Source organism: Nuphar pumila, chromosome 12 (genome assembly GCF_984573655.1).
Source record: "Nuphar pumila chromosome 12, dmNupPumi1.hap1.1, whole genome shotgun sequence".
NCBI lineage: Eukaryota > Viridiplantae > Streptophyta > Magnoliopsida > Nymphaeales > Nymphaeaceae > Nuphar > Nuphar pumila.
Window position 1 is genome coordinate 33,051,603 of NC_143260.1, and position 21,059 is coordinate 33,072,661.

A 21,059-nucleotide genomic window follows, 5' to 3' on the forward strand; every position below is an offset into this window, starting at 1 on the left:
ATTAATTCAAACAAGTGGTTGGCATCTCTTCTTTTCTTTTCTTTTTCTAAATTTATGCAAAATGACATGCTAGAAATTCTTTTGAACAAAACAATTGGAATTTGCTTGATCTATGATGTGTAATTAAAAGGAAATTCATGTGGTTTAGGTGTACAACTTGAAGTGCTCTTTGTTTTTTCTCCCCCTATTTTGTTTTCCATGCCAGTAGAGTACCTGCGCTTCCGAAAGATGTTCACAAACTCTTGGTTGTTTCAAATTACAGAATGCTAATAAGCACCTTTCCCTAAAGTGAGTTTGGGACAAGAAATGCAAGAATGAAATTAGATTTTGAAAATTAGGCATTCCTCCCCTGGCTGTAATTTAGAAATTGATTTTATTTCAAGATGATAGAATTCCAAACCTTGTATTCTCAATGTCTAGTACCATCATAATCACTCGTCACTTAAAGCCCTATATTGCTATCATGGTGAGCGACAAGCATCACTTCACCACCAATCCTGCACATTGCAACTACTCGACCACGCATTCACCATGTTTATCTACACCGTTCACCAGTTTTAACAGTAAGTCTAAAAATTTCTAATATTGCCAGCCAAACAATATAATAAGCATGAATAATTACATTTAAAACTAAAGGACAATAACAAAAATGATGATGGGAAACAAATCAGAACCAAGCACAGCATGGTTGTAGTCTGTAGATCACCCATTGCCAAGTGCATGATGATCTTTATCCGTTACAGTAGGGATTACCATTCATATATAATAATATCTATGTGCGTTTGAGTGTGCATGCATCCATATGAAGATTTTGAGATGTACAGAGTAGGAAAAAAAAGAACATCTCTCATGAAGATTTTGTACAGCTCAAGCTCAAGCACAGGGCAGAAACAGCCAGCTTTGCAATGTTGCCAAAAGTCTTTCCTGCGAAGCCAAAACATACTTTCACTGCCGATGACCAAAATCTGAAACCACACCACATATCTGCTGGGGATGCAGGTGATAATGCCCCGTAGTTGCACCATAATACGATATGGTAAAAGCCACCAACCAATCATGGCTTCCTGATAGCGGGACAGTGGTGCACATGGCATGCATGAGGGAGCAACCTGGCCTGTCATAATCCAAGATGCACTAACCATATTCCCCCACAAACTACCCTGCAATAGCTGCTTGCTGCAGTTGGTCAAGCAATCTCGTGAAAAAAAGAATCTCTTGTATTGCTAAATTACAGCAGTAATCTTCCTAAGAGCGCTGAATAAGCAGGTGCGCAGAGCAAATAACAACTTGAATTTCATAAAATGATCAGTCAGCCCTCAAATGAAGAATCTCCTTGGCTGTTCTCTTCCTGAAATACGGAATGTGTTCCTGCGGAGAAATATCCAAAAGCAGAAGAGATTAATTGTTTCATGTGTAAATGTAACTGAATATTACAGAAAATAAACTGTAAAAACTGAAGAATGTAATATTTAAAGATTTACCTGGCTGAAAGAGAGAGTCATGCCTCGGCTATAGAAATCGGCATACTTGATCATGAACATGCCACAATCCCATCTGTCAATAAACCTCTCTTAGAAAAGCAGCTTACATGTGTTACCCAATGAACCCAATAAATACATTTGACCCAACATTAATCTCTCTCTCTCTCTCTTTCTCTCTCTAATCGGGGCGGTACTCGCAATGGATATGCAAGAGCCAGAGAAAAACAAGTAACAAACCTGGCCCAGTTACTAAAAAACTTGGAATCCCACCTAGCCTGATTACCTGCCAGGCTTTAGGCCATAGCCTTGTGCCCAAAACCCCCCTCTAGCCTTCAAATAGGCCAGCCTATAGTCCAGCCATCACAGAGACATATGCCCGATAAAAGATAACTAAAATGTGCAATATGGTGACCATGTCCAGTACAGAACCTGCTGGCAGACCAAATGCAATGGAGGTGCCCTTCAAACACAAACCACTACAAAGCACAGAAGCCATACCCATTGTGCTGTTCAGGCAGGTCAACCACAAATTCTTGCTCCCATGAAGTGAAGTCCATGACCTCATCACTCTTATCCTTCACCTCATCTGCAAGGTATCTGGACTGCCACACAATGAAAAGAAAAAGGATGTCAAAAGTGAAATGAAGTAATAACAAAAACAATTGAATGCCACCAAGGGCTACAAGAGAGCATAAATACACAAAGACCACTAATGGGTCAAATACAATCTCACAATAGAGACAATCACCAGATACAAATCACACAAGAGGCACAATATCAAAATATAAATTGTATTTTTAGTCACAAATATGCTTGGAAAAGCGTACCTTACAACATGGACAATGACCCTACCTATAGAGACAAGAGAGAGAGCTAAAGGAGGCAGTCCAACTAGTCGTGGGACTGCCCCAACAATCATATTGACTGAAAAACAATACATTAAAAAAAAATAGAAAATAAAAGAATACAAAACAACCCCTACTAGGCTGTCCCTATTACAACAGGAGAAATAACCAAAATACCCCTTATATCTATCATATTTTAACACTCTCCCTCAAACTTGTGGTGACATCACCGAAAGTTTGTCGAGAAAAAGAAATCACCATAAAAGAAGTGTTTTAGTGAAGAAGTCTACGATCTGAATTTCAAACAGTACATATGGTAAATCAATAGTTCCCTTCAAGTGTTCTTCGCAAACATAGTGACAATCCATCTCGATGTGTTTTATTCGTTCATCAAATATATAATTGATGACAATATATACGGCACTTGTTATCACAACATATTTTTTTGTAAAAGTATCTCTAACAAGATACTAAGATCAAGACCTTAATATTCTTGATAACAAACTCGGCACATATGCACGATAAGAGCACTTTAGAACACTTGTACACAAAAGCACAACTCACAAAATCTCACAAATGCACAACAGCATAAAAAATATTGGAATCACTTTATTGAGCACTTGGGCTTTGACTCAAAGCCATGAAAAATACAAAGGGGTAAAACCCCTATTTATAATCACACAAAGGAGCCACAAAAGGGGGCTCCCAAGAGAGTCGTTGGGAGCCCCCAACGGTCACATATGTGACCGTTGGAGGCTCCCCAACGACTCTTTGGGGAGCCTCCCTAAGTGGCGCAAAAACCAAATATGAAAAAGAAAAAAAGAAAAAGAAACGAAAGAGAGAAGAAAAAGTAAAAAGTAGAAAAGAATTACAATCATATTCCAAGGAGAATATGCGTAAATCAGGATTTAACATAAATACCCTTTTCAGGTAAAAAGAAACAAAAAAAGAAAATAAGTAAATATATTCATATATATATATATATTGAGATATGTATTTCAATATATATACGAGATTACAATTGATACATAATAACACTTCCCCTCAAACTTAGGGCATGATGACCGAAAGTTGGCTAAGGAGAAAGTTGAATCGTGGTGTACATAAAGCTTTGGTGAAGAAATCTGTCAACTGATATTCTGAGGTAACATAAGGCAAACCAATGATTCCTTTTAAATAGGCTTCACGAACATAATGGCAGTCCATTTCAATGTGCTTAGTCCGCTTGTGGAAAGTATGATTTTTTGGCAATATAAATTGCACTCTTGTTATCACAACATAGCTTAGTGGGCCCTTCAATAGTGATCTTCATGTCTTCAAGCAGCAGCTGATGGATCCATACAATTTCCATGGTAGTAGTTGTCATGACACGATATTCAGCTTCAGTTGAAGAGAAAGAAATTTTTTGTTGCTTTTTACATCTCAACGAGATCAGTGAATCACCTAAGAACACACAAAAACCAGTGGTGGAGTGACGATTATTTGAGTTACCTCCCTAATCAGAGTCAGTATAAGCAATTAATTTTAAATCAAAAGAAGATGACAGAAAAACTCCCTTGTTTAGAGTACCCTTTAGGCATCTTACGACTCGTAAGACAACACTCATGTGAACAGAAGTCGGTGCGTGCTGAAACTGACTTGCCGTATGAACTGCATGTGAGATATCTGGTCTTGTAATACTCAGGTACATCAACGATCCTACAAGTTGTCTGTAGGAAGCAGGATCGGAGAGAAGAACACCATAATCAATCTTCATTTCAGCTCCTACTATAGCAGGAGTTTCACAAACCTTATCATCTGTAATCCCTGACCTGTCAATAATCTCAGATGTAAGCTTAGTTTGAGATAAAAAATACCCTCTATAAGAGTATGTTACTTCAATACCCAAAAAATAAGTTAGAAATCCCAAGTCAGACATTTCAAACCTATCTTTTAAAATTAATTTTATACTTTTAATCATTTTAGAATCGCTTCCGGTTATAAGCATGTCATCCACATATAGAAGTAAAATAACAATCCCTGCATTGGATTTTCTAACAAACAAAGCAGTATCAGTAAAACAGGATGAAAAATCATTTTCTATCATTACGGAATTAAACCTATCATACCAAGCCTTGGGGGTTTCGAAGGCGAAGCACCTTTCCTTTAGGAGACTCCATTCTAGGAGGAGCATCCATATACACTTCTTCAGTTAGATCTCCGTTTAGAAATGCATTCTTAACATCTATTTGATAGATGTTCCACTTGTTGATTGAGGCAACAGTCAGTGACTATTCGAGCTACCAGGGCAAAGGTCTCTTCATAATCAATCTCATATTATTGACTATATCCTTTTGCAACTAAACGGGCCTTGTATCTCTCGAGGGACCCATCACTCTTGTTCTTAACCTTAAATATGGCTCTTCTCAGAGCTTCAAGTTCATTATCGATTGCGGTTATCTATTCAGGACATTTCCGTGCTTCCTCAAAGTTTCTAGGTTCTATGTAAGAATGAATGACACTTAGATAGGCTCTATGTTTAGGTGAAAAAAACTCATATGAGATGAACTTAGAAGGGATTTTTCTATGTCTTTCGGTCCTACGAAGGTTCTTCTCACTTTAAGGAGCAGTCCCACCAGCATCATCATATCTTTCAAGGGCACTTCTGAAAGTATTTCTATCTCTATGAGTATAGGTTATGGGAACTCTATGTGGTTCCTCATTGACATGTTGATGAAATGAAGAGGATACAGGACTGGTTTCATTATCACTTGAGTCATTCTGATTTGACTCATCATCACTAGTTTCATCACCTTCAGTTAAAAGATCAAATAGAAAAGAATAGTCTATATTCTCGTCATTAGGTTAAGTTTTTCGAAACCACTAAGGTTTTCCAAAAAACTTACATTTCTGAAAACATATAGTTTAGCATTTTTAATATCATAACACCGAAAACCCTTTTAAGTTTCGGAATAACCAAGAAAGGCACAAGGAATGGCCTTGGGGAAGAGTTTGTCATTTTTATCAGTAAGGACAAAACATTTACATCCAAAAACCCTTAACTTGCTATAATCAGGTTATTTTTCATACAATCATTCAAACGGGAAAACTTTGTTCAAATTTTTTATGGGAGTTTATTTATGAGATAGACCGATGGAAGGGTTGCCTCAGCCCAGAGTCTTTTCGGAATATTCTGTTAAATGAGCAAGGTTCTAGTTGTTTCAATGATATGCCTATGTTTTCGTTCAGCCAACCCATTTTGTTGTGGGATTTTTTATCAAGATTTTTTATGGAGAATACCATAACTTTCAATATAACTTTTGAATTCATTTGAAAGATATTCGCGACCGGAGTCGGTTCAAAGTATTTTTAAACTTCCATTGAATTGATTTAAAATCATCATATGAAAGGTTTTAAAAATTGAAAAAACTTCATGTTTATGTTTAAGAAAATATATCCAACAAAATCTAGTGTAATCGTCCACAAAAATAACATAGTATGAGAAACCTCCTTTAGATATCACAGGAGCTGAACCCCATACATCGAAGTGAACAATTTCAAAAGATTTTGTTGTAAACATAGATCTTTGAGTAAACGGTAGACTTTTCATTTTTCCAAGAATACATTCATTACATACAAAATTCTCATTACAAAGATGCTTAATAAAAGGCAAATAAGAGATTTTAACAATGTTGGGATGCCTCAATCTCTTATGCCATACATGAATATCTTTGTTTTGAGCAACATTACAAAACTGGTTCTTGAAAATTTGGAGAAAATCAACATAGTAGAAGTCTCCTCTCCTAGAGTCTTCCTCAATTAACTTCCCGGACTGGCGATCCTGTATCCAACATTTATTAGAAGAAAAATTTATATCGCAACCATAGTCCGAGAGTCGAGAGACCGAAAGTAAATTTAAGTTTAAGTTTGGTATAAGATGAATTTTTGGAATAAAGAAGTCTTGTTTTTCAAAATTGCCTATTCCTTTAATTTCAAGAGGTATTCCATCTGCCGTTGAGACAAAAGATGGAAGAGAATTTTTAGAAAAAACGAAAAAAGAACAAGCACTTGGAGTCATGTGAAAAGATGCACCAGAATCTAGGAGCCAAGATGTCTTACCAGGAGGCGAGGAAGATGACATAACGGCTCCAAAAATGCCTCCCTTGAGAAGAGGTTGTAGAGCATCCACAATTTGTTGAAGGGAAAGAGGCCCATTTGATGAAGATGGTCGTTCCTCTGGTTGGGATGCCATAGCCGCAGCAAGTATTTTCTTCCATTTGGGGCAAATGGCTTTGATATGACCGAGTTCTTTACAAAAATGGCAAGTTAATTTGCTATAGTCTCTTTTGTCATACCGATCATTTCCTCCTTGACCTTGATTTTTGAAAGGAGGAGGTTTGTAGGCCTTCATATTATTCCTGGGTCTTGACACGACATTAATCCCTTCACAATCATCTTGAGAAAATGTAGCAAGGATGCTAGGATTATTTTTACTAATCCCCATACAGGTTTCTTCACCACTTAGCTTAGTGATTACATCTTCAATAGAGGGAGATGTGAAGGCGGATAGAAAAGAGGACCAAATTTGTTCAAATTCGGATCTAAGTCTATTTAGAAATTTGAAGAATCGATCTTCCTCTAGTTGTTTGTGTTTTAACTCAATTGTTTCTCCGCTCCATTTTGGTTCGAGCATAGCTAGCTCATCCCAAATAAACGATAGTTCGGCAAAATATTCTCGAATAGACAAATCGTTTTGTTGAAGGGTCAATGCCTTCTTTTGAAGGTAATACTTGTGTGATAAATCCCTTGAAGTATACATATTTTCAAGATACAACCAAGCTTCAAAGGCCTTTTTGAACTTAATGATGTTGGTGTTGATCTTGGTTTCTACAGATGAAAAAATCCAAGACAAGATCTTGAAGTTCTTCAACTCCCACTCATCATGCTTTTTTGAACAATCTTCTAGGGCTTTTTGTCTATCTTCCCCTTCAAGAATCTTAATATCTCCTTTTTCAATGATGGTAAGTTTGGGTTCGGGTTCCGGTATTGAACCTTGAACATACCCCTAAAGGCCCTTTCCTTTGATATGGGCTTTCATATTGCCGGCCCAAACATGATAGTTCGTACCACTAAGTTTAAAACCGAGGGAGAAGTGAGAGTCTTTTTCACCCAACAGAGAGGGTAGAAGATAAAAAATAGCACGCACCTCAAAAGATTTTCAAGTCTTCTTGACAAAAGAGGCTTCTAAAATATTGCCCAAATAAGATGATCCACTTCAAACTCCAATAGCTTGAAGACATGTTTTATGAGGTACTTCAAAAATGAAGAGATCCATGATCCTCCTTCTTCAACGAGGCTCTGATACCATGTAAAAGTATCTCTAACAAGATACTAAGATCAAGACCTTAATATTCTTGATAACAAACTCGGCACATATGCACGATAAGAGCACTTTAGAACACTTGTACACAAAAGCACAACTCACAAAATCTCACAAATGGACAACGGCATAAAAAATATTGGAATCACTTTATTGAGCACTTGGGCTTTGACTCAAAGCCATGAAAAATACAAAGGGGTGAAACCCCTATTTATAATCACACAAAGGGACCACAAAAGGGGGCTCCCAAGAGAGTCGTTGGGAGCCCCCAACGGTCACATATGTGACCGTTGGAGGCTCCCCAATAACTCTTTGGGGAGCCTCCGTAAGTGGCACAAAAACCAAATATGAAAAAGAAAAAAAGAAAAAGAAAAGAAAGAGAGAAAAGAAAAAGTAAAAAGTAGAAAAGAATTACAATCATATTCCAAGGGGAAAATGTGTAAAATAGGATTTTACAGAAACACCCTTTTCGGGTAAAAAGAAACAAAAAAGGAAATAAGTAAATATATATATATATATATATTGAGATACATATACATATGTATTAATACATATATACATAGTACATATATATATGTATTTCAATATATATATATATATGAATATATATACGAGATTACAATTGATACATAATTTAACATTTTTAAGGTTCCGAGACATCAACTGTCATATCTTTATGCAAAGATCTCAACCACACGGCCTTGATTGTTGTTGTATATTGCTTTTTCCATCTCTAAGATATAAAAAAAACACCTAAGAACACACAAAAACCCATAATTGAATGTCGATTATTGAGATCTCCTCTCCAGTCAGAGAGTCAGAGTCAGTATATGCAATAAGATTTAATGATAAAAAAGAAGATAAAAAAACTCTTTAGATATAGTATTTTAATGTATTAGACTATTCTTAACACAGTACGCATGTGGACTGAAGTTGCCGCATGCTGAAATCAACTTCTAATATGAAATGCATGTGTAATATCTGATCTAGTAATAGACAAATAAGTTAGTGATTCAATAAGTTGTCTATAAGGTTTGGGTGATCCAACAAGACTCTATCTTCAGCTCTTATTTTAACATTGATCACTTCTGGAGTATCAACGTGATTTTCATCTGTAATTCCTGAACACGCAACAATATCGGTTGAAAACTTCATCCGAGACAAGATGTATCCTCTTGGCAAATAGGCAATTCAATACCTAGAAATATCTCAAGAAACCAATGTCAGTCATATCAAAAAGAAATTTAAGCATAAATTTAATTTCTTCAACTCCTTTTTTATCACTCCTAGTGATGATCATATCATCCATTCATGAGTAGAATGACAGACGTAGAACCTGTAGATCTTATAAAAAGAGCAGTATAAGTATTAACATGATTTAAAACCAAGATGTAGATCTTATAAAAAGAGCAGTGTCAGTATAACATAATTTAAAACCAAGATCTAACATAGTTCTATTGAACTGATCATACCATGCTTTAAGGGCTTGTTTAAGCCCAAATAAAGCTTTATGAAGGCGAAAAATTATACCTTTCTCAATAATTAGACCAGAAGGAGGATCCATGTAGACTTCATTCAAATTATCATTTAAAAAGACATTCTTAACATCTACCTGGTATATGGGTCAATTCCTAATAAATGCTACAACAACTAGAGTCTTAACAATGGTCATACGAGCTACAGGGACAAAGGTATCTTAATAATCTATACCATACTCCTGAGAGTACTCTTTTGCAACTAACCTAACCTTGTATCTTTCTAGAGATCCGCGACTCTTTATTTTAATTAAAAAAATCTACTTACATCCTATAGTCTTTTTTTCCTTAGAAAGATGTTGAATTTTTCAAGTACTAGCTTTATATAATGCTTTTAGTTCTAAGTCCATTGCATCAACTCATTCTTTTATGCCTTTGGTTTCCTTATAGCTTAAAGGCTCATGATATGAATGTATGGCTAAAAGACATGTCCTACAGTTAGGAGAGAAGGATTCATAGAAGACAAACTTATTTGGTAGTCTAGATATGTGTTCGGATCTCTTAAGACTAGGTTCCTTTATTTCAAGTGATTGACTATATTTATTAAGTGCACATGGATGTTGCCCGTCACTACGTCTAGAGTAATGTATACGTTCAGGAGTAGGTTCTCTACCATCTTGGTTCATTACTTGGTTCTTCATCAACACCTAAAATTATCATCAACATTCTCAGTAGAATCATCAACTACAATATTTTTGGGGGGCAATAAATCAAACAAGAAAGCATACTCAGATTCCTCCTTAGATTCTTGAAGATCAAATCCTTTTTCTTTTTCAAGAAAAGTAACATTCCTAAAGACATAAAATTTATCATTTTCAAGTCATAACACTAATAGATTTTTTTATTATTGGCATATCCAAAAAATACACATTCAATAGCTTTGGGGGAGAATTTATCATGTTTTTCAAGAACAAAATACTTGCATCCAACGACTCTATGGGTTTTGGGTTCTTTTGATCTTGGAGGCGTTGTTCATGATAATCGAGGATCGTGTGTTCGCGATTAAAATTTGTGGTGCTCTCTTCTTCTTTATCCATTTCTCTTGTTGTTCGTCATGGAGCATGAATCAAGATTCGAGCTCTCCTTCAAACTCAACGGAAACAACTTCATGACGTGGTCTTCGACAATGAAAAATTACCTCAAAGGCAAAGAAGCTTTGGAGATTCGTGATGAGCACTACTCCTTAACCATCTTTGAAGCTCACCAAAGTTGAAGGTGTTAAAAAGGTCCCTGAAGGAGATGATCACAATAAGGCTATCCATGAGCATCAATTAAAGGTAGAAGATTGGGAAAGTAACCATGCTAAGATTTTAACATAGTTTATGAACAATGTTGACATAAAAATACATGCTAACATTGCTAAGTTTAGAAGAGCCAACGAGGCATAGTTTTTTCTTAAAGGTATGTATACCAAAAAAGACCTTGATAAATATTTTTTACAAGACGAGCTTAAAACTACTAAACAAAGGGGCATAAATGTCTGTGACTATTTTAGTATTGTCAACTTTTTAGGATGAATTAGCACTTCTTGAGCCAAAATAGGTAGCTACCGAAGATAATGAACTTAAAAGAGATCAAGTTGAGAGAGAACACTTCTTCCAATTTCTTCATAGCCTAAGACCGGAATTTGAATAAGTTAGACCCTCTCTACTTCATAGGACTTCGTCTATGCCTCTTGAAGATTCTCTTGTCGAGATATGCCAAGATGAGACTCGCGTTGGCATGACTATTAAGGGTAAAGATATTTTGGTTGTTACTAGGCCGGATAACTATGTAAGAGCTTATAAGCTCCCTCACTTTGTAAAGCAAAATAACTATAATAGAGGATACATAAAAGGTGTTATTTGTCATTATTATAATGAACTGGGACATATTAAACCGGTTTGCCCAAAGCTTAAAGGAAAAATTGCTTTCGTTGAAGAAATCACACCAAAGAAGGAAGAATCTAGCAAGAATAGAGGATATATTAAAGACACTCTTAATCAAATATTGGAGGCACTACAACAACTCCTCAAACCATCTTCTACTTCGGGTGTCGTCATTGCATCTTCTTTATCTCCTTTAGGTATGTGGATTCTTGATTCAGGTGCTTCCTTTTATATGACCCCTCATGAGAATGTCTTTCTGAAGTTTGTACCAGAGTGTCAGTCGAGGAAGCGGGAGCGAGAAGCGATACGGGAAGCGGAAGCGAGGCACTTCTAAAATTTTAGGAAGCGAGACGCGCGGGACGACTTAGAAGCGAACTGGAAAGTGTCTCGAAAGCGACCTAGGAAGCGAACCGGAAGCGACACAGGATTCGAATGAGAAGCGAATAAGAATCGAAATGGAAGTGAAAATGTAATTATATATTTTTATTTTATCAAAAAATAAGATTTATGTCATCATTGACAAAATAAAACATGCATCTAAGACAATAAATAATATAAATTGCAATTATCTAACAAATGCATCATTTGCAACTTTCAAGCATTTAAAAAATAATACATTAAGAGAGATCATAATTCACATTCATGTTGCAACCATTTAACAAATGCATGCAAACACTAAATAATGCATTAAGAAAACTAATAAATTTCATTAAAAAGCGTACATTTTTCAATGAATGAATCAAATGACTTGATTGTTGTAAATCTTGTGATCTTTGCAACATAGAAAATGAGAAATCAATAAACTCAAAGATTATATAGAGATATGGTTAAATTTTTAAGTTATAAAGTTCTAAATTGTAAATTATAAGCTATAAAACTATAAACTTAAAATTAACATAATCCGCTACTTCACTTTATCATGCAAGGTTCAAAATAAAAGTACATATCAAACCAACAAAATATTACAAGACCATAACAAAAAAAAGTAACATAAAAGTTTTTAAGTTAGACTACTCCAACTACATCATCAAAAGAATAATTAAAAATTCAAGAGTTCATTAATTTGTCATCTTTCTCTTCCCCTTCAAGTCAACAATAGATCAAGAACTTTTTGCATCATCACGTGCTTCTTGTCCTCTACGACCATGTGTTAAAAAATGAAAATGTTCAAAAACCTTAATTTAAAATATAAAAAATACTATAGAAAAAAGTAAAAATAAAAAATACAAGAACAGCATACCTTGCCTAGGTTTCCTGCTAAAGAAATGATCAATCCGGCCTTGAGAAACTGATGGTCGCTCTTGTATATCTGTAGTTCTACTAGCTCTGTTGAATTGATTTGTATCATCTTCAACTTCATTTGTACGTATGATTATTGGAGGTAATAGAGCGCTTGGTTGTGCGTCTTTGGGTTTATATTTGAAAATAGTGCTTGATTATTGTGCATTATCATTCAAATCTCTCTGACGTATGTCCTCTAATCTCAACGTATTTTCTTCCACAATAAGGAGTTCTGGATTGATATCTCATTTTCGACTAGGTCCTTCTTTGTAGCGATTGTTGTACATTTTTATAACAAGAATATAAAATATAAATGCTAATAAACAATCAATGATAGAAAAAGAGAAAATAAAATACCAAAATAAAAGTACAACACAGTTTAATTATACTTGTCAATCAATCGAAGATTGGAATGAATATACAACAAGGTATCAGCACGATCTTCATTGAGCCTATTTCTTTTAACATTATGAATATCACTATAGGTGCTCCACACTCTTTCTGCAGAAGATATGCTAATAGATTGAGATAAAACCTTAATGGCTAATGCTCTCAACTCAGGTGTATCACCACCATAAAAACGCCACCAATTAAGCACCGACATTATAGGATTCAATGCATCTATTCTTGTTGCATTTCGGCTAAATCTTCCACTTCTTAATGCAAAAACCACAAGTTGTGACTTATAAAGTGTAGAGAGCTCTTCATTTCCAGCAGATATGACTTTAAGTGTGAGCATTGCACCGTCTAAGATAACATTATCATTTTATACAAAAAAAATGTTTAATAACTATAACAAGAAAATGCAAATGAAATAATAAAATAATTAAATCATTAAACTTTAAACTTTATTAAATAGATAGAATAATCTTTTTACCAGAAGAAACTCGTTTGACCCCTCCTGCTGCTGGGATCTTGAGATACTTTGACTCGTAATATTTTAGAGTAATCATGTGGGCTAGACTATGGAAGAGACACATTCATTCTATCTCATCTATTTGAGACAATCTTATGAATCTTTTCATGCATATCTGGTTGGCCTTTTAGATTGTCTTTGATTTCTCCCAACATGTTGTTCATGCCTTCATACACTTCACCAATTATAGGGCCTTCCTAATCACAAAATTTAATCATCTTATATATGGGTTTTGTTATCAATAGTGTTAAACGTACATAATCCCAATATTCTTCATCAAGAACGGTTGTTTGTGTTGTAACAGCCCTTTTTTCATAGTTTCATCCGTGCATGATTGCTTCCACTCGCTCCATCTATCTGAAATTACTGTGAGCCTCAAGTTCTCTCTCACATCAAGCAAGCGCTTCAAAGTAGTATAATGTGAAGCAAACCTTGTTTTTGCAATCTTTATTAGCTCTAATTTTTCATTGCTTCTAAAGATTGCTAGTGCTTTTGAATGATTTGTGATATACTTCACAATTTCTTTACTCTGCAAATATGTTTCTCCCAACCAATGAAACTCATGTGTCAAATCCTTAAAGATCAAATTAAGTGTGTGTACAACACAAGGTGACCAAAAAATATACTTATACGTTTGTTTTAATTCTTCACCTGCTAACTTGCAATTTGCTGCATTGTCTGCAATCACTTGCACTACATTAGAAGGCCCTACAAGTTTAAATCTCGTCTTCAAAAACTCAACGATGTTTGCAGCTGACTGTTACACATTAGAAAAATCGCTTGCATATAAGAACATCAAGCCAAAACAATTTGATGCAAGTATATTTATCAAAGTGTTTGTTCTTGATATTTGTCCAACCGTCTGAGATAATGGAAACTCCAAACTCCTCAAACATTTCTTGAAATTCATTTAACTCCCTGTGAACACACTCTTTCTCACTATCAAGCAACGTTGTTCGCGCTTTTTCATATGATGGGAGTTTATATCCAGGCACTTTACTAAATGCAGATATTATCTCTTCCCAATATGGTGATCGCAACACATTGAAAGGTATGTCATTTGCACACAAAAATCTGATAATTTTATGATCTACATCATCTTTTTCTACCTTTTTAAAGGTATCACGAATATCAACTGTGTTTCGGCTTCCACTAGATGATGTAGTCATACTAATAGGCTTCTTTAGTTTATCAATTCTTGATCTCCTCAACTCAAATGCACTTCATGAAACCTCCACTCGTCGAACTTGCCTCTTAATTTTTCTTACCAATTCTACATTTTTTGCAACTACAGGCTAAAAGGCAATCCCAACACTTTGTCCCTTTGAAGATCCCATGAGATGTACAAAAACTCGAGTATATGACCCATGATAAACATTTTTGCAGTGCATGCACATAAAAAATTGGGTTCCACCTTGCTTTCCTTGCCCACTCTTCTTTTGTTTCAATACATGGCATCATAGGACAGTTGTTTTATGCATGCTAGGTGGTTCATCATTTTGGTCATCTTCAGAATAGTAGTCATCCAAGTCATATTCTTCTTCATCTTCCTCATCAAAACTTTTTTTTTTGTCCTCAAACTGATATGGACAATCAGAAGACCCCTTGCCCCTTCTTGCATTGTCATTCCCAACACCACTAGACGATTCATGCTCCAAATTGCAAAAATAATCATCATCGTCATCATGATTGTCATGATTGTAGTTTGTGATGGTCATTAGTAAAGCAAAGAACAGACAAATATACCTGCATCATAAAAGTATAGGAATCAATGAAAAGTTGAACAATATTTTTTCATTATTGCATATATGAGATAAATATAAATTCCACCATTTGCATATGGACAATTTTGATGTTAAGAATTAAGTGCATGTAAACCAATTTCTAAAAGCAAGTGATACTGGTAACGGGTTGCAACTTGCTAACGCATTGATATCCATAATTTCGTTGCCAAATCATTTGGCATGGGCTTGGAAGAAATTTTGGGATATGATTACCAATTTTTATTGTTTTTTATTTATTTTATGTTGATGTGCATTGCCAGAGATCGTACACATGAATTTAGTGTTCATCATTGTAAAATTGGTTGAGCATTGGAGATTCGAGATATTGTATTTGTTGTTAATGTTCCTGCATACAAATAGAACACCAAGAAAAAATATGCAGAATATATCTAAAACTCGGCACGATAACACCAATAAAATATCACACAACTAGCTTCACATGAATATGAATATTCAACTATAGGCACCAAAAGTAAGCGAGAACTAACAATAAGTTAACATCCAAACTGAGTATATCACATCCATACTACCACAAATATCATACATGATGATATCCAAGCCATCAATACAATGAGATGAACTTATCTCACGATGCTGATAAGAGCATCAAGCCAAATCCAGGTTACCGCCTCTAATACCACTTCATAAGCATCACGAGAACTCAGCCAAACATGAATAATATCAACCCAAATCACGTCTAACTGATGGTATACATCAAAACGACCAAAATATAATCCATCCGAGACCCAAACACTCACCGATTGGATTACATTAAACAAAAAAACAAATCTGGACATAAGAAACCTCAATATCCAAAAATCACCAGAAAATCGATAGAAAATCAACCACTCAACTTATTGCCAAGATTTTTTATTAGAAAATCTTCTAAAAATGAGGGCTAATAAATCCATATCTTAATCGATAACAGGATAAGAGCTGGGTTGGGGTTATTGTCTACAAAGTGGCCTTTTGACGTGCAGTTGGTGTACTTTCATTGGTTGCAGATAACAAGATAAGAGCTAACGCGCAGAGCTCTTGAAAAAATCGTGAATCGTCGGTCGGTAGAGAGAAGAGAAGGAGAGAGGAGAGAACGTACCTGAACATCCTCATCGTCGGTCGGTGGAGGTCGCCAGACGTCGGTGAAAGTCGTCGAAAGTTTTGGAGGTCGCCGGTGGGTGGCCAAATCTTGAGAGAGAGAGTGAGGAGGAGAATGGGATGAAGCTTGAAAAAAAAACCCTAAAGCCCTCTTTTGCGTTTTGTTTTTCACGACTTTTTTAAAATCTCCATTTTGCCCTTATTAAAAACTCTTTCTTTTAATTTTTTTGGTAAAAAAAATTAACAAAAGGGGCAAACTTGTCCATCAAGTAAATCATACCCCTTTAAAGGGGTACGCGCTTCCCGGTATAAATGTACGCTTCCTCGTACGTTTCGAAAGCGCCGTATTTCGCGCTTCAGAAGCGTGTATCAGGAAAGTGTGCTTCCCCTAAGGCATAGGCGCTTCCAGTAACTCTGGTTTGCACTAATTCGATTTCTATCTCAACTGCCAATGAAACCTCTTTAAAAATAAATAGTATTGGAACTCTTATTTAAAATCTTGTAAAAAAAATTTGTTCCAGAGATAAGGGTTGTTTGAAAATTAAATTTAAATATTTTCTTCGTCGATGCAAAGTCTATTTCTCATCTAAAGATTGTATCGTACAAGATCTCCAGTCAGGAAAGTTGATTGGGCAAGGCCATAAGAGAGACGATCTTTACTTCATGAACCTTTTGACTCTTTCACTCGAGTCATTTTGTAATTATGTTTAAGATAAAAATATTGATACTTGCCATAAGAGACTTGGACATCCTAGGTTTTCAAAAATGCATTACCTTTTTTGAAAAATATTTTTAATGAAAAGGATATATCTTATAAAGATTACATTTAAAAATAAATAAAAGCCATCAATTTTCAACATAAATCTTTCGTTTCTCCTCGTCCTTTAAAATTAGTGTATTCGGATGTATGGTGTAACACCCCAAAATTTCAAACTTGCAAACCTTTAAGAAAAACAGACCAGAGACTAAAAAGGAATCCCTTCATCTTAGAGATGGTTTACGAAATCAGCGGAAGACTATACTTTTGTTAATTTCAGAAAGGCAAGCTGACAACTTTGGGAGCATTAGCTAAAAGGACCAAAACACACATCCCATGTTACTTGCAAACACTTGGAAAAGAACCGCTTTCATTTAAGAAATTCTCCAAATAGTACAAAATTCGGATATCCCAAGGAAAATCCATTACAAAAACCCCAAACAACAGGACGCGAGCTAAGAGCAGGAAGAAGAACGTCTTGGGGTCATCTTGTCATCGAGTCATCGCTTGTGGTGTACCTAATCATCACCTGTACCCATAGAATGGGTTAGTTTCGCAAAAAACTAATAGGTGCACAAGAGAGACTACAAGGAACTGAATTATGTAAATTTAATTCAGTAGGTTACGCAGTTTAAAGCAGATATGCAGTTAAACAGGTAAGCAATGCACGCAGATAACTAGTGCTACCGCGTAAGTAGTGCAAGCGAGTCAGTAGTGCAAACGAGTCAGTAGTGCAAGCGAATCAGTAGTGCAAGCGAATCAGTAGTGCAAGCGAATCGGTAGTGCAAGCGAATAAGTAGTGCAAGCGAATCAGTAGTGCAAGCGAGTCTCGCGACCCAACAACCAATGTGAACAGACTTTATGTTCTGATATTACTGGCCTGCGGGTACGCGCAGGCAAAACGTAGAAACAACTGAGACTAGTTCGGGCGTCTGTTATTCTATGTATTTTCAATAACCCGAATAGCTAATTGAGTCCGCTCCAAAGGGGACGGCTTTAGCCGAGAGAAGATTCCCCAGAGGTTGAAAAGCAGTGCCATGGATGCATCCAACTTCTGCAGAAGTGTTGAGCTAACTATTGTAGCCCCTTTCCCCTAACTCCAATGACTGTGGAAGCCGGATCATTGCCCGTAGGGTGGTTGTTAACAACCTGCCCATTGGAGTTTTTGTACCGCTTTGTCCTTTCCCTTGACAGAACAACCAAAAGCGAATGGGTGCGTTAGGGGTTGCTTAACTAACGACTCATCCTATGTTGTGGTCTTCAAACCACTCGAGCATCTTGCCTGTGAAGGCGAATGTGAGGCCATTTATGTGAATTACAGCATTGTGCCTTTAGCACTGTTCGAGGTCGCACGACCGTCTCATCCGATCATCGCAGTACTAGACGTGTCGTGCACGACTACAAGTACTCTAGGATGAAGGGGGTATAACTCCTCAATAGAAGTCTCAACAGGAGTGTTTCACAAAGATGTAAAGTTTATCTACTTTACATTATCTTTTGAAACAGTAGTACCTTGTGCCAACATTATGCATATGATTATCTCGAATCACATCCGCTATCGGGGTATCTACATGTCTCGCATGACTCGATACCGCTCTCGATAGACGGGATACGAGTTTCTCAACAGAACACTCACTAAAAAGTTCGCTCGCACCCGACTAAACTCTTGTCGCTAGAGGGAGAGTGGTAAATGCTCCTTGCATCCTCCACGATGATGCCTTTAAGGCATACGCGAAGAGCAAGAACCTGCGCGTCATCTGCAATAGCAAGGCAATACCAACACATATGCAAAAGCAAGAGCCTAGGCGCAGAGCGCGACGACAAGGTAAAGGCAATAAACAGAAATGCAACGCTAAATCTCGACGCGATGCGTGACGGCAAGTAAAAACTGATAGAAGGTAAAGAGCAAGGATTGTGAAACTGCATCCTTGAGTGAAGTGCATACTCGTATATAAATATATATATTTGTATATATATATATATATATATATATTCATTTAATGGTCGTTTTTAGTTTAATTGAACTTAATTCAATTATACAAGTCTTTCATGCAATCTTCCCCCACCTTGGAGGGTTACGAGCTTGCTGACGTTTGCGGACGTACACGATTGGCGACTCGGGTCGCGGAGCGCGAGTGGGATCCGTCGTAGCTGCAAATATGCGATATTAACATGCAAACCCAGACAAAAGCAAAAGCACGGCAAAGACTCGACTTCTCCGATACATAGGGTTGGGGCCAACTGTAAAAACCGAAAAATGTTGCTACTAAATTTTTTTGTTTATCTTACAAAATATTTCAAAAAAAAAATAATAAAAATAGGCAATTTGGGCCTAGATCCACATTTCGGATCTAGGACCCATAAAGGGGCAAGCACTTATAAATAGTGTCAACTAAAAAGGAAATAAAAATAATAAAATAAATTTTTTTTATAAGGTTAATCTGGGGATCCCCAGTTGGATCCATTTGGATCCAACTGTGGATCCATATCATTGGGATTTGGCTTGCGGGTCTCGGGTCCGGACCCGAGCCGAACCCTGTGTAACAGGGCTTATAAGAGTAAGGGGCAACCCGATAAGGGTTGCCCGATATATCTGAACAAAAAAAAAAAGGAAGGGGGGTTAGGGTTCTGAGAGAGAACCCTAACCGAAATCGCAGGAAGGAAAGGGCGGAGGCTGGAAACGCAGCCGCTGGAGGGAAGGGGGCTCCGATTTTGCCGGGCCTTCCTCTTCAAAAGGAGGTCCCAAACGAGTCTTTTCCCCCGTTTGGTTCATCTCTCTCTCTCTCTCTCTCTCTCTCTCTCTCTCTCTCTCTCTCTCTCTCTCTCTTTCGCTGTGTGCGCACGCCGGAGGAAGGAGCCCAGTACCGGCCATCCGCAGGCGTCAAGGGCCCCTCGAGCATCTCCTTTCACAGCAGTTGGAAGGAGTATCACCAGTCTGCACCCCTCTGCGACGTTCGTCTCAGGCCACCGAAAACCACCATAAGAGGTACGGGTCCCCTCTCATGGAAATGAATGAGCAATTGAACCCCGGTTCGATTTTGTGCTCTTTTTCTTTGGATGGAAACAGAAAAAAAAGGGTTCGGTGGTTTATTAAACCCAGGGGAGTAGGGTCGATTGTACTGTTGAGTGGACTAAGTCTGTGCAGAACCTTGGTTCGGTGGGGTTACTGGGTATCGTAAAGAGGGCTTTTCTTTTGCATATATTGGATTTTTGAACCCCAATTCCTTTTATCCTCTGCTCACCCCATTGGAGTGTGCTGGACAGTATGTTATGGATGAGCCGGCTTGTGATTGCTGAAATCTAAAGTCGCCAAAATCCTTGTTGGTTCGACTACATTCAGTTTTTTTTTTATAGACCAGTTCAATTGGTATGAGCTTGTGATTCGTAGTTCTGTACTGCCAATTCTAAGAAGGGGCGTGTTATTTTATCATCCTGCGCAGTTATATATATATATATATATATATATATATATATATATATATATATATACGGTAATGATCTAAGTTGGCTGACTGGTATGCATAATATAGATTACTTGATCTGTGTTTTGATCTTGCATATTCTATTGTTTTGAGAAGACTGTAGTTTTATGCTTTGTTGTCAACGGCTGTCAGGGAAGAGATGGATAATAATGATTTATGATTTTTATGCGTACAAACTGAAAACCGGATTTGGTATGAAATTTGCTCACTCTAAATTTTGCTCGCTGAGTCTGGAAGATTAGATTGATCTATAGTTTTTTTTTTCTGCTAGATTTGGACCATGTAACACGGATATTTTCGTTCCACCAAGCTAGTTAAAATACTACATGTTATGTTAATCCCTGTAAGTAGGAGCATTGAACCCTTCTGTTTTACTTGGAAAGGGGCATGTGAGAGGTCCATTATGTGGAAGCAAGATTCACATGTCTAGTGCAGGGTTGGGATAAAATCAGACCCTATGGCTTTCTTTTAAATTGGGATAGTTGTGGCATGTAGTCAAATCAACTGTTGAATGTCCTACGGCTGATAAAGAGCCTGGTAGCCATAAGGGTGTAGGACGCAGAGTATCATTGAATGCAGTTTTTTTTTTTCTCACTTGGGCGTGTCGTGTGTGTAGGCATATGATAGGGGTTGTTGGATGCCATAGAAAATATATA

At 36.7% G+C, this 21,059-nt stretch overlaps 1 protein-coding gene across 1 annotated transcript in view; it reads right to left on the minus strand.

The window, feature by feature from the left end:
* Window positions 1–585: 585 nt before the first annotated feature.
* The window catches only part of LOC149820600 (uncharacterized), a 55,735-nt gene continuing 35,261 nt past the window's right edge, over window positions 586–21,059 (minus strand). Inside the window, exons 8-10 of the mRNA XM_089981831.1 lie at window positions 1,980–2,083; window positions 1,482–1,554; window positions 586–1,368 (exon numbers count right to left, since the gene is read on the minus strand). Of these exons, the coding sequence (XP_089837957.1) occupies window positions 1,306–1,368; window positions 1,482–1,554; window positions 1,980–2,083 (240 nt within the window). The 3' untranslated portion in view covers window positions 586–1,305. The remainder of the gene's footprint in view (window positions 1,369–1,481; window positions 1,555–1,979; window positions 2,084–21,059) is intronic.